This window comes from Oncorhynchus masou, chromosome 31, assembly GCF_036934945.1.
Source record: "Oncorhynchus masou masou isolate Uvic2021 chromosome 31, UVic_Omas_1.1, whole genome shotgun sequence".
Classification (NCBI taxonomy): Eukaryota; Metazoa; Chordata; class Actinopteri; order Salmoniformes; family Salmonidae; genus Oncorhynchus; species Oncorhynchus masou.
This window is the reverse complement of record NC_088242.1, coordinates 51,072,341-51,086,666: the sequence shown is the minus strand read 5'-3', so window position 1 is coordinate 51,086,666 and position 14,326 is coordinate 51,072,341. Positions and strand designations below refer to the sequence as shown.

Here is a 14,326-nt window from a genome sequence, read left to right as displayed (position 1 = left end):
CATTGCTTTGCACAAAAAGGTCTTCACAGGCAAGGATATTGCTAGCAGTAAGATTGCACCTAAATCAACCATTTATCGGATCATCAAGAACTTCAAGGGGGCGGTTCAATTGTTGTGAAGAAGGCTCCAAGAAAGTCCAGCAAGCGCCAGGACCATCTCCTAAACTTGATTCAGCTATGGGATCGGGGCACCACCAGAGCTTGCTCAGGAATGGCAGCAGGCAGGAGTGAGTGCATCTTCACGCACAGTGAGGCAAAGACTTTTGGAGGATGGCCTGGTGTCAAGAAGGGCAGCAAAGAAGCCACCTCTCTCCAGAAAAAAACATCAGGGACAGACTGATATTCCACAATAGGTACAGGGATTGGACTGCTGAGTACTGGGGTAAAGTCATTTTCTCTGTTGAATCCCCTTTCCGATTGTTTGGGGCACCCGGAAAAAAGCTTGTCCAGAGAAGACAAGATGAGCGCTACCATCAGTCCTGTGTCATGCCAACAGTAAAGCATCCTGAGACCATTCATGTGTGGGGTTGCTTCTCAGCCAAGGGAGTGGGCTCACTCACAATTTTGCCTAAGAACACAGCCATGAATAAAGAATGGTACCAACATATCCTCCGAGATCAACTTCTCCCAACCATCCAGGAACAGTTTGGTGATGAACAATGCATTTTCCAGCATGATGGAGCACCTTGCCATAAGGCAAAAGTGATAACTAAGTGGCTCGGGGAACAAAACATCGATATTTTGAGTCCATGGCCAGGAATCTCCCCAGACCTTAATTCCATTGAGAGTTTGTGGTCAGTCCTCAAGAGGCAGGTGGACAAACAAAACTCTAAGCATTGATTATGCAAGAATGAGCTGTCATCAGTCAGGATGTGGCCCAGAAGTTAATTGACAGCATGCCAGGGCAGATTGCAGAGGTCTTGAAAAAGAAGGGTCAACACTGCAAATATTGACTCTTTGCATCAACTTCATGTAATTGTCAATAAAAGCCATTGACACTTATGAAATGCTTGTAATTATACTTCAGTATTCCATAGTAAGATCTGACAAAAATATCTAAAGACACTGAAGCAGCAAACTTTGTGGAAATGTATATTTGTGTCATTCTCAAATCTTTTGGCCACGACTGTATATCTGTGGTCTTGCCTGTTCACCCTCTGTTCGCCATCTCCTCCCCTTCATCTACACTGATTGAAGTGGATTTAACAAGTGTCATCAATAAGGGATCATAGCTTTCACATGGATTCACCCTGTCAGAATATGCCACGGAAAGAGCAGGTGTTCTTAATGTTTTGTACACTCAGTGTATAACTCATCGGTCTCTGAAGCATGTGCTGTACAGATAAGGTGATAAGGTGAAATTTTAAAGTGTGAGTCTGCTCGGCCTGGTTTTGCTCTCACGTCTGTGCTGAAAGGAAAAGTAATTACAGTATGAAGGTGGAATGTGCAGTCCGTTGTTGAAGTCGATGTAGAATTCAGGTACGGTAATACAAGCAGTCTGTAAAGGTCTCACAACAAGTCAAGACATCACCTCGTAAAATGAACTTGCGAAACTGGGGGAGTTTTATAATGGTTTTCGACCCAAGCCACATGAGGGGGACCCATCATGATGAAACACTGCCACAACGGCAAAAAAAATAGTACCATTGTGATTTGTGAATCGTAAAGGCAAATCGTCACCAGAAGAACTTAAGTGTTACCCAGATCCTCTCTCAGTGCCTTTCGGGGAAAACATCCCACATGAAAGTGGTGGTATAGTGACTCAGTGACTGCTGAGACTGAGATTCCTGGAACGATAAGGGGAGGAGGGTTCAGCGTGTTTTATAGCAACTATCGTGGATGGGTTACCAGTCCATATCAGCACAGCTTGGTTCGGCTCGACTCAGTAGTGTGAAAAGCTTAATACTGTCGCCCTGAAGTAACACATCCCTCTCTCTCTCCCGCTCTCCTTCTTTCTCTCTGCAGTAGAAGGCGTGGTGTGTGATGAACCCGGAGAGTGCGTGTGGTTACCAGGTCGGGGTGCGGGGCCCACGGTCTGTGATGGAACAGAAGGTCAAAAGTCGACTGAACTATGGCTTCCAGAGGAGCTCCACGTCAGACGACGACTCCGGATGTGCCCTGGAGGAGTATGCCTGGGTGCCGCCCGGCCTCAGACCGGAACAGGTGAGACGCGCTAAAATCTACACAGCACCCTCCAGTTCTAATGCATGCCCCTTAAATTCAACACTATATGCCACTAATATGTCACATATGGAATACAACCGCTGTTCCCCTGTTCCACAAAATGACAAAGCAGTATGTGATGATTACTTGTGGGAATTGAACCCACCGACCTTGCCGTTTCTCGTGTCATGATGTTAAACTTTTTATTTTAATTTGACCTTTATTTAACTAGGCAAGTCAGTTAAGAACAAATTCTTATTTTCAATGACGGCCTACCAGGGAACAGTGGGTTAAGAACGACAGATTTTTACCTTGTCAGCTCGGGGATTCGATCTTGCAACCTTTCGGTTACTAGTCCAACACTCTAACCACTAGGCTACCTGCGCAAAAGCCCAGAAGCAGATGTGCTTGTTTAGATAGGAGCTGAAAAATACCACAGTAGCTTTCTCTGTCATTATTCTCCTTGTCATAACTCCATTAGGTAAATTACCAGGCCTCCTCAGGTTTTTGTGGTGGTGGGCAGTGCAGCGGGAGGGCTTGTCAACCTGAAGCAGGACAAAGCTGCCTGCCTTTAACTGTTTAACTGTCACCGTGGCACTTTGACCCTTGGGGTTACTACTTGGGGTTACTACTTTGCCCCTATGGGCCGTTGACCACCACTGAAGGCAACTTTACGAGAAAGGGTCATTACAGACACCAGATAAAAAGGTGGGATGTTCTTGTCTCCTGTTTAGAGTGGGCTTCCTGCTGCTCTATTGCCCCCTATATCCACCTCCCCAGGCCAAGGGTTACAGAACAGTACACTGACAGACGCCCTTCCTCCAGGGCTGTGTGTTTCTCCACTGTAGTGATCACCCCATAATGTGCACTGCAGGGCCGTTCCACAGAATAGCTGCTGTAAAGGCATTACAGTTAACCCAGGCATTTACACACAAAGGGGAGGCTTTAGAGGCAGGGTTCTCCCTGTTGCTTCGGTCCCTTCTCTCCCCTTTATCTTTCTCTCCCCCGATCACCCTTCATTGCTTCCATGTGTGCTTTTTAAAAGGGAGGGAGAGGGGGATGGAGTAAGGGAAGGGAGGGAGAGAGAGAGTGAGACCGATGAGAGAAGGAAGGGAAGGAGGCCTCCCCAGTACTTGGGAGAGTGCCACATAGCCAAGTGGACTCTGTTTGTGACAGGCCTGTAAAAGGCAGCCGTGGCGATGCCCGCTCCGAGCCGAACCTGATGTTGCCAGCAACCAGCAGGACGGGGTGAGCAATGGGGTCCTGATCCACGACTAAAGGCTTTCTCCAGCATCTGATCTGCCAAGATTTCTACTAATCACTAGCAGACTTTTCCATGCCCGAGTGTGTAAATAAAAATATACACATCCTGTCTCTAAGTGGCTTTGGGGTGGTGCTTGACAAGTCTGTCTGTCTCACAAGAAAGGAGCCTGCGATGTGCTAACTTTTAGGGTAGGGACACACAAACGCACGCACATACACGCACGCAGCCCATTATCCAGGGGCAGTCTGGGTAGGTATATTATTATTCCTAGTGTACTGAATAACATCTAATCTGGGACAGTGAAATAGGTTAAGATAAATCTGTGAAGGTGCTCTTCTTTCAACAGGGAGCTAGAAAAAGGTCAGGGCTGTTTTCATGTTCTTAACCAAGAACATCTGATTTCCGTGTTACTTCACAGTATAGGCAACCCTCCGGGCTAATTTGTTTGTGTGGTAGGTGGAAGCATGGCGCTACCAACGCCAAGGTTCAATTCTTGCAAGGATCAAATACACATACTAAATGAAAGATGAATTTGTTACTGTCTCTAAACATCTCTTTTGCTGTCTATGGTCCAGGTCCAGCTGTATTTCTCCTGTCTGCCAGAGGACAAGGTCCCTTATGTTAACAGTCCCGGAGAGAAGTTCAGAATCAAACAACTCCTGTATCAACTGCCTCCACATGACAATGAGGTAAGACTCCAAAGAGTTTGTATTTGTATGTGCATGCATGGGTGTGTGTAGTTCATAAACTGTGTGTGTGTCTCTAGTGTGTGAGTGTGTGTGTGTGTTTATGCATGTGTCATAAAATGCATCCCAGTGAGCCCTCGCATTAAAGGCATCGTAACAGGGCAGGTCACACAGAAGGATAGCACCCATTTCCCCCAAATCCATCCCTCCCATCCCCTTTTTTTGGACTCAATGTTGTTTGAAGGGCTGTGTCCGACCCTTGTCCTTCACTGCCTTTCAGTGAACCTCTGTTTAACACCACCTTACTACCTACCAGGGTTGGTGTCAATTCCATTTAAATTCAGACTCGAAATAAACTTCCAAGTCCAATTCTCCAAGCAACAAACAACATTTTATTTGACTTCCAGTTGACTGAGTTGAAATGGAATTCACTCCATCCCTGTCACGTATAGCTCCACGCCATTCTGGTCATGTGTGGGAGGACAAGACATTCACGTTGCCGGCGTCACAGAGGTTTTAGTCCCTTGGTCCCACACTGGGTCACAGACTGAAATGGCGTGGGCACAATACGTCTCTTGACTTAATGATGTGCTGGGAGCCCCCGCTAACAGGAGTCCTGTCATAGATATGGTCTTTATGGCGACAGAACTGTGGGACGGCGAGGCATTATTGGGACAGAACTGTGGGACGGGGGACGCTGCTGAAAGAGAAAGTCTTTCTTTATGCCACCGCCACGAACAGTGGCACCACTGCCCGAGCTGCCTACCCTGTGTCTCTTTGTTGCTTGCCCTCTCGTGATTTCACTCTAAACACAACCCTTGTTTGTGTAAACTGTTAATGTCTGCCTTCCCTTGTTAGCGGTTTAGGAGGGAGACATCAAAAAGGGGGTGTTAAAATAGTTCTGTCAGAGCTAAGCCAGGCTTAGGGTGGAGGATTGGAGTGGGGATGACGGAGGTGGGAGGGCAAGAGATGGCTTTGTTGAACATGCCCTGGTATGCAGCTCAACTTTCTCTCCGTCTTATGATTGAAGGACTGACCTGTGTGCGTTTTACTAAAACACTAAAATATTGGTTGTCACCTTTTGCGCCGTTTTGTGGTTGTACAATAAAAAGTCCACTTTCTCTGTGTTTGACTGTTTCTTCTATCCCTCTCCCTCCCTCCCCCCAGGTGCGGTACTGCCAGTCTCTCAGTGAGGAGGAGAAGAAGGAGCTCCACATGTTCAGTGTCCAGAGGAAGAAGGAGGCACTGGGGAGGGGCTCCCTCAAACTGTTGCCCCGGGCCCTGCTACACAGTGTCTGTGAACATGTACGTCCCCGCTCTGCCTCTCTCACCTTACCTCAGTCCCTAACAGGACACACTTATCCACATTACTCAAGCAACTTATGTATACTATTGAGAAACCAATTACAGAGAGATGTAGCCTTTTTGTTTATCCCATTGTGAATAGAAGGCTAAAACCCAGACAAGAAGCTCCATGTCAACCATGCCATGCCAGAGATCCCTAAACATATGCTGGATTTTCAGCCATGCAGTCGATAATCTAAAAAGCCTCTCAGTGGCTTGGAGAGTCGTTAGAAGGTTGGCAGACGGTACTGCACTCTGCTGTGTTCGCACCACAGTCAGTGTTTTATTTAGTGAATTTACAAATGGGTCCTGAGCAGCCTGGGGTTGACCACCATTTTTATTTAATTTCTTTCAATTTAACCTTTATTTAACTAGGCAAGGTCAGTGAATGACAAATTCTAGGTGAACTAGGTCAGTGAAGAACAAATTCCTATTTACAATGACGGCCTACCCCGGCCGACGCTGGGCCAATTGTGCGCCGCCCTATGGGACTCCCAATCAGGGACGGATGTGATACAGCCTGGATTCAAACCAAGGACTGTAGTGATGCCTCTTGCACTGAGATGCAGTGCCTTAGACTGCTGCGCCACTCGGGAGCACTCTTGTCAAAACACAGCTCTCTGGTAGCTTTCCCTCCAGTCAACATCACTCACTCCACGATAAAGGCTGTCTTCTCATCAACGCTGATGCTTGTTCACTGTCCGCTTTAGCTTTTGCCGTGTGTGAGAGAGAGAGCGAGAGTGCATGTTAAAAGCAAGGCCTGTGTGTCCCCACATGGCATACAGAGACAAACAAACAAGAGCCTGACAACCTGACCGCAGTGGGACCGTAGTGGACCACAGTTAGCCTCACGGTCATAATTCCCATAACAACACCAGATGCCATGTTCTCAACACAGATGGAAGGGAATTGGCCACGTCTCCCCCTTTTCTCCTCAGTAGGGCATGGAAGCTACTCTGACAACACTGTATAGTTTAACAAGCTACACTAAAGCTACCCTTCAGAAAAATATATTTTACTTAGCTAAAGTTACTTTGAAAAGGTAATAGTGAAGACATCAAAACTAGGAAATAACACATATGGAATCATGTAGTAACAAAACAAAGTGTAAAACCAATCTAAATATATTTGAGATTCTTCAGAAGTAGCCACCCTTTACCTTGATGTTGATGGTGAGATGTCTGTTACATGAACTCTGAAGCATTTATTTGGGCTGCAATTTCTGAGGCTGGTAACTCTAATGAACTTATCCTCTGCAGCAGAGGTAACTCTGGGTCTTCCTTTCCTGTGGCGGTCCTCACGAGAGCCAGTTTCATCATAGGGCTTGATGGTTTTGCAATTGTACTTGAAGAAACTTTCAAAGTCCTTGACATTTTCCAGAATGTCTTAAAGTAATGGACTGTTTTGTTCCTCTTTGCTTATTTAAACTGTTCTTGTCATAATATGGACTTGGTCTTTAACCAAATAGGGCCATCTTCTGAATACCACACCTACCTTGCCATAACACAACTGATTGGCTCAAACGCATTAAGGAAAGAAATTCCACAAATGTACTTTTAAAAAGGCACACCTGTTAATTGAAATGCATTCCAGGTGACTACCTCAAAGCTGGTTCAGAGAATGCCAAGAGTGTGGAAAGCTGCAATCAAGACAAAGGGTGGCTACTTTGAAGAATCTCAAACTATATTTTGATTTGTTTAACACCTTTTTGGTTACTACATGAGTCCATATGTATTGATGTCTTCACTATAACAAAGTCGAAATTAAGAAAAACTCTTGAATGAGTAGTTGTGTCCAAAATATTGACTGGTACTGTATACCGATTAATTCTAAACTAAAATGAATGTATAAATATTTTATGAGCTTAGTAAATATTACAGTATACAACCTCTAGTTTGAGAGTGAAACTCTGTTCCTGTCCGTGTTGTTGTTTTCATTACAGTGTGGGGAGAGCGTCAACGGTGGAGAAATGGCGGTGTTTGCCTCCAGAGCGGGTCCTGGGCTGGTCTGGCACCCAGCATGCTTTGCGTGCTCCATGTGTAGCGAACTGCTGGTGGACCTCATCTACTTCTACCAGGACGGAAAGATCCACTGTGGCCGACACCACGCTGAACTGCTCAAACCACGTTGCTCAGCCTGCGACGAGGTGAGACGTTTGTGTGTGAAGAGCCATTGTGGCGGCACACCAAGCATTGTTCCTAAAAACCATGCTGGGTCGGAATTGAACTCACACCAACACTGACATATGTTCTCTGAAGGCAACGGCAATAACCGCTAGACCAAACCAAGCCGCGTGACGCACTTCTCAAGCTACTTGTTTGTGTGTCTGTCTTCAGGTTATCTTCTCTGATGAGTGCACAGAGGCGGAGGGGCGTCATTGGCACATGAAGCACTTCTCCTGTTTCGAGTGTGAGACGGTGCTGGGGGGACAGCGCTATATCATGAAGGACGGGCGGCCATATTGCTGCGGCTGCTTCGGCTCGCTCTTCGCCGAGTACTGCGAGGCCTGCAGAGAACACATCGGTAAGCCCTGACCACTGCAGACAGACCTGCTTCTGCCATTGTAAAATAAATGCCAGAAACTACAATAAACTGAAATCGTGTTAGTCATCCAATGCAAAAGATCCAAGTAAGTTTACATGTCATTATTCTCAGCCAGTATAAACATGTTATATGACATATGCCTAGGAGGAACTTAACAATGATCCTGGGAATCACACCACAAAAGTGTTTTAAAAAAATACACACATTTTCCTCTCCGCTAGGGGTGGACAATCCCCAGATGACGTATGACGGTCTCCACTGGCATGCCACCGAGGGTTGTTTCTGCTGTGCCCAGTGTAAGAGCTCTCTACTGGGCTGTCCCTTCCTGCCCAAGCAGGGCCGCATTTACTGCTCCAAGGCCTGCAGTCTGGGAGAGGATGTCCACACCTCGGACTCCTCCGACTCCGCCTTCCAGTCTGCTCGCTCCCGCGAATCCCGCCGCAGCGTCCGCATGGGCAAGAGCAGCCGCTCGGCTGACCAGTGCCGCCAGTCACTCCTCTTCTCGCCCTCCGTCAACTACAAGTTCCCTGGGTTCACCGGTGATTCCGGCAACACAGACACCCTCACCAACAAGCTGGCCCACCTGGGTATAACCAACGAGGAGCAATTTTGGAAGGGGAGGGAGGGCACTGAGGCCCCCGAGGACCTGGAGGAAGAGGAGTGGGCCGAGCACGAGGACTACATGACGCAGCTGCTGCTCAAGTTTGGGGAGCAAGGTGTCTTCCAGCAGGGTGAGACAGTCGACTCCAGACCCCCAACAGATCTGTGGATGACCGAGGCAGAGGTCAAGATGAAACAGTGTGAGCCTCAGGGCTCAAGGGCTGGGAGAGGTGGAGGAGGGTCAGGCAGCCAAAGCCTGGCCAGTAAGAAGTACCAGGCAGACATGTACTGGGCTCAGTCCCAGGATGGGTTAGGGGATTCAGCCTACGGTAGCCACCCAGGCCCTGCTAGCAGCAGAAAGCTCCAGGAGCTGGAGATGGAGCACAGAGGTGGTAGCATCGGGGATAAAGGCTTCCAGAGGGAGGAAAATCAGTGGTATGATGACTCTCTGGAGTGTATCACAGATGGGCTGAAACAGACGGATCAGAGCGTCAGGGACTCGATGGACTCACTGGCACTGTCCAACATCACCGGTAAGACATGCTACATCTCTATTGGAATAGCCTTTTAGTCTAGGATTAGGCTTAACCAGGTTTTGATCTGTGTAGCATACTACCTTTCAATGTTCTGTGATGGCAGATTGCTATTTGAAACAGCATTGTGGTGAATAGACACCTTGTACAAATATATTTTCTCATTCTCTCTCCTTTTCTTCTTCTTCTTCTTCCAGCGGCATCAGTAAACGGAGACAGTAAAGAGCGCCCTCTGGTCTACTCCTTACAAAACTTCCAGGAGCTTGAGGCAGAGAACTGTGAGAACACAAGCAACATGGGAACTCTCAATTCCTCCACGTTACACTGCAGTGCCAATTCCCTGAAGAGCCTTACATCCGAGCTGGAGCAGGTGGAGGAGAATGTACCAGAGGAAGAGGTGGCTCCTCTTCCCTCTCCCCCAAAGCCACCTCACGTCCCGGAGTTGAGGAGGACTCGCTCCCAGTCCCGACCCCAACAGGTCAAGTTCTCCCCAGACGTAATTGACAACAGTCACTATGGTGACCTGCCAGTGCGCCAGCCCCCCATGAGCGAGCGGACGCGGCGGCGTGCCTATCACTTTGAAGAGCAGGACCCAGAGCTTCTTGGTTCAAGCTCCGACCGCCATCACAACCACCACCATCACCACAGGAGGCGCCGCAGCCGCAAGTCCCGCTCCGACAACGCTCTCCACCTGGTGCCCAAGGAGAGGGCCAACCGCATGTACTTCAGAGAGGACCATAGAGGCCATAGGAGCCACGGCCACAAGGGTCCCCATCAGCAGACCTTCCTGCCCAACCAGCAGAGGTATGGCCAGGGCCAACCAGTTCACCCCCATCCCCACCACGCCACCTCAGATTACGGGCTCCAGCAGGGCCCAGCCATGGAGAGGTTCCTGGGGATGTGTGGGGACAGGGGCGAGGATGACTGGTGCTCCACCTGCTCGTCTTCCTCCTCAGAGTCTGAGTCTGAGGAGGAAGGCTTTTTCCTGGGGCAGCCCATCCCCCAGCCACACAGACACTACTATGATAACCTGCCCAGCCCTAGCCAATTGGCAGGCCAGCCCTCCCCGCCTTACGGGGGAGTCCCGCGGACTAAGTCCAAAAAAAAGAAGGGGCACAAGGGGAAAAACTGTATAATTTCATAATACTTTTTTGTGGAGTACCCTTTTAAATTATACTCTGTCTGCATTGCAACCCCTCTCTAGATCTCTCGTTGCCACTGTTCGGAATATGGAAATGGCCTGCCTGCTCTCAACAAAGCCCAAATTCTTTTGCCAACTGGTTGTACTACATGTCTTCTCGAGATGGATGACAAAAAACAGACATGTTTGTCAGTGGAATGGCATTGAAAGACTAAACAGATTGCATATTATTTTTTAAAATCTTTACATAAGTAGGCAAGTCAGTTAAGAACAAATTCTCATTTACAATGATGGCCAAACCCTAACAACGCTGGGCCAATTGTGCACCGCACTATGGGACTCCCAATCACGTCCGGTTGTGATACAGCCTGGAATCAAACCAAGGTCTGTAGTGACGCCTTTAGCACTGAGATGCAGTGCCTTGGACCGCGGCACCACTCGGGAGCCCCAGTTATTAAAGGATCTACTATTTTGCTAACCAGGGTTTTAAAAATGAAAGTATGATAGTTTCTGCCAGCAAAGGTATTATAGAATACAGTATGATGACATCAGCTATTTCCATGTATGTGCTTCTTTTGTATTTAGGCTTACCAGTATGCATTTGCAGCCCTGACAAGTGGGGATAGCATATGTACTATAAAGGGCCTGGTTGGGTTGACTATTTTATTTATGGGTCATATTATATTGTAAACAGAGCACAGTCATCTGTATAAATGTAAAAACTGGAATATAAAAGGCTAAGATAATAATTGTAATAAAAAAAAACATAACATGTCAGGTTTTTTGTTTATTTTAAAAGGAGAGCAATGTCCCCCAAAAGTTTGTACAGAACGAGTATGTGTATGAAGAATGAATATAGTGTAGAGGAACAGAAACTCCAGAAAGCTTGTTAAATACTTTTTCTGTTAGGTAATAAAAGTTAAACACAAAGAACATATACAGTACCAGTCAAAAGTTTGGTTTGCGCTTAGTGGGACTATCATTTGTTTTTCAACAGGACAATGACCCAGGGAACTCCTTCAAGACGATTGGAAAAGCATTCCAGGTGAAGCTGTTTGAGAGAATGCCAAGAGTGTGCAAAACTGTCAATGCAAAGAAGGGTGGCTACTTTGAAGAATCTCAAATAGAAAATATATTTGGATCTGTTTAACACTTTCTTGGTTACTACATGATTCCATAGTTTGTCTTCACTATTATTCTACAATGTAGAAAATAGTAAAAATAAAGGAAAACCCTTGAATGAGTAGGTGTGTCCAAACTTTTGACTGGTACTGTATGACAGTAAACACCATAAAATATGCAAAACATTGGTTTTCGGACAAGTTTTCTGGAGAGAACTAAACGGTATTGAAACAACTCAAAACTCTTCATTACGGTACACAAATGTTAATGACTGAACTCCAAAAAGCGTATTCTTTCCATTCCTTCTGTGTACACACACACACACACACACACACACAGTGTACCTTTTAAAAAATCTGTGTGATTTGGTTGTTTAACAGTTGGTCAGAAAGCCAGAAGTGGAGTTCTGCAATGTGTCTAACTAAGGAGTGAAGAAATTACTGCTGGACATGAGGTTTAAAGGAACGACACCTGAAATCTATATAAACAGCATGGAAAAAACAAAAATATTCTTTCAAATATTAACACCATAAAGTGACCTCAAATAAGCATGTTTCCAATAATAAAATATTTTAGTGAACAATTGTTAGTGTTTTTTCTTGAAAATGTACTTGAATATCTTGGCAGGGTCGTGTTTCAGAGGATGCATGGCTCTCGACTTTTGCCTCTCCCGAGTCCGTACGGGAGTTGCAGCGATGGCGACAAGACTAACTATCAATTGAATATTACGAAATTGGGGAGAAAAAAGGGGTACCATTTTTTTTCTATGAATATGATTTCTTCTTAATCACAGTGTGGAGAGGATGCCACACTAGGTTGCCTCCTCTCACAGTCTTCTATGCCACCACACAAACGCCACCTCTGGTCCATCAATACCTGCACGTAATAAGGGCTTTGTGGTTCCCCCTCATGTTGACGGTTCTGGCTTCATGACCTGGTCCAGCTCTATGATAAAGTGTCGGAGGTCGTCAAGGCAAAGCTCCCTGATCTCAATCAGGTTGTCCTTCAGAGGGTTCTGGAGCAGCTTCTCCAGACTGGGCTCCTTGACCACCAGCATTTTGACAACCGTTCCAAACGTCTCGCAGTCCTGCTTGTATAGCTATAGACACACACACACGGCAACAAGTCATTACATTAGAAATGTGTACAAACCATAAAGTGAACACTGTTCTGAAACATAGTAATAGTTAGTATTAGTAAAATAACTCCATTAATATTAAGAAAGGAAATTGACTGATCGCCACCACAGAATCGACAATACGAAGTACAAAGACAGACATCAATCAATACTAAATGATAAACACATCGAACTATGAATAAAACAAATCAACACGTGCACTATTAGAAGCAGGGGAAGCCGGCGTCCTACACAAATAGAACTGAACATGAAGTTGTGCAGTGACACCTTTGCTTCAAAGTGTATTTAATAGCTGTAACACAGTTATGGGTTCAGACTTCACTGTGAACTTCATGAACCCACATTTCTGGCAAGTAGGTGTATTCAACAAAACAGGTGTGCGAGCGAGCCTGTGTGTGTCCAACTATTCCATTGGAACAGAAGGGAGTGAAGGTGTTATATTAACAGGCTGTTAGCGTTAGCTGCTCAGTTCTTTCACACCACATGGTAACAAAACAGGCCCTCAGGTCCAGGAGGCAGCTCTGGTTTTACTACCACACTAGAAAAAGGGCTGTTAACCTCTATTAAAGCAGGGCTGGGGTCCCAGCCAGGTGCTCGCCCATTGGGCACTAGGTCTTTAACACCTGGGGGTTGACGTGAACAGACCCACTATGTGTATGTGTATATATGTGTATATATATATATATCTCCTAATTTGGAGGTCAGCACTCAGTAGGTCTGGCCCTGGCTTTCACACCAAAGTGCCTTATGAAGTGCCCTTAGAAAGGGAGCAGCCTGGGACAAGGGTTCAGCTCCAGGGTTGAACGAGTACTGCCAATCTTTCTCTGAAGTGCCCTATAAAGTGCCCTAACAAAAGGGAGGGCACGGGGAGCAGGGAGCAGTCTGGGTTCAGCTGTAGGGTTCAGTGGATTCTAACAAACCTCTGAAGTGTACTATGAAAGTGCCCTATGGAGTGCTCTTCCAAAGATGGCACAGGGCACTCAAGGGTTCAGCTAATCTAATCCTGCCAAGTTTCCACCATCCTCACCATAGCGAAAACGCTTGATGAAAGTTCACTGGAGCTGGCTGGTGCCAAGTTGAGCTTTACTGTTCCTTTTTACCACCAATAAACTCTTTGTACCGTGTGTGTAATGTGCCTTGAATTCAAGTCTCGCCGATTTAGTCTCTCTAAAATAATCACAATAACTGTATGCTAGCTTCATTAAACATTATGGAGATAGTGACTACAAAATACTTTAAGCTGCAATAGTCTCAAACTATTTTTAGTCAGTGGCAAACCCCCCCCCAGTGGTAAAAGCTGTTTCATCACAGGAACAGACTTCAATTACTTTGTCGTCAGACAGTGCCATTCTCCGCATCAATTTCACGAAACAGCAAGAGATTCCTGTGACCTATTTCTTTAGAGTAGTGTTCTAATCAAGAAGTCCCAGGAAGCTTCCTTAAGAGGTAAAAGTGTGTCATGTTAAGACCCTGTAGCCATTTTGGGAATCTGGGCTTTAGTAGTCTTTTTTCCTACTTTAGAACAGCTAAGCAGATTCGTTATCTTCTGACTGCGCAGACTAAATGTGTGTTTGCGGCATAAAGAGGAGTTGTTGAGTGGTCTAAGGACAAATGGACTTAGATATATAAAACTGGTCTTGTTGGAGGACACTTACAGCTAGGAGCAAAACAGTGTGTGTGTGGGTGTGTGTGTGTCTCTGTCTGTGTGGGAGGCGAGACTGACAATGCAGTACAGATAAAGAGGAGGATGTGATGTTTAAGATGCTGTAACTCACAGATTCGGCACAGGACA

At 46.2% G+C, this 14,326-nt stretch overlaps 2 protein-coding genes across 3 annotated transcripts in view; one reads left to right on the top strand and one right to left on the bottom strand.

The window, feature by feature from the left end:
• The window catches only part of LOC135524091 (prickle-like protein 1), a 65,384-nt gene extending 54,835 nt beyond the window's left edge, over nt 1–10,549 (top strand). For both annotated transcript variants that reach the window (XM_064951294.1, XM_064951295.1), the window contains exons 2-8: nt 1,965–2,162; nt 4,002–4,115; nt 5,280–5,417; nt 7,399–7,602; nt 7,793–7,979; nt 8,222–9,133; nt 9,331–10,549. In XM_064951294.1, coding sequence (XP_064807366.1) covers nt 1,983–2,162; nt 4,002–4,115; nt 5,280–5,417; nt 7,399–7,602; nt 7,793–7,979; nt 8,222–9,133; nt 9,331–10,277 — 2,682 coding nt within the window. In that variant the 5' untranslated portion in view covers nt 1,965–1,982 and the 3' untranslated portion in view covers nt 10,278–10,549. The remainder of the gene's footprint in view (nt 1–1,964; nt 2,163–4,001; nt 4,116–5,279; nt 5,418–7,398; nt 7,603–7,792; nt 7,980–8,221; nt 9,134–9,330) is intronic.
• A 1,559-nt stretch (nt 10,550–12,108) lies between these two features.
• Nucleotides 12,109–14,326, bottom strand: part of LOC135524093 (periphilin-1-like) — a 32,598-nt gene continuing 30,380 nt past the window's right edge. Inside the window, exon 10 of the mRNA XM_064951296.1 lies at nt 12,109–12,495. Coding sequence (XP_064807368.1) covers nt 12,304–12,495 — 192 coding nt within the window. The 3' untranslated portion in view covers nt 12,109–12,303. The remainder of the gene's footprint in view (nt 12,496–14,326) is intronic.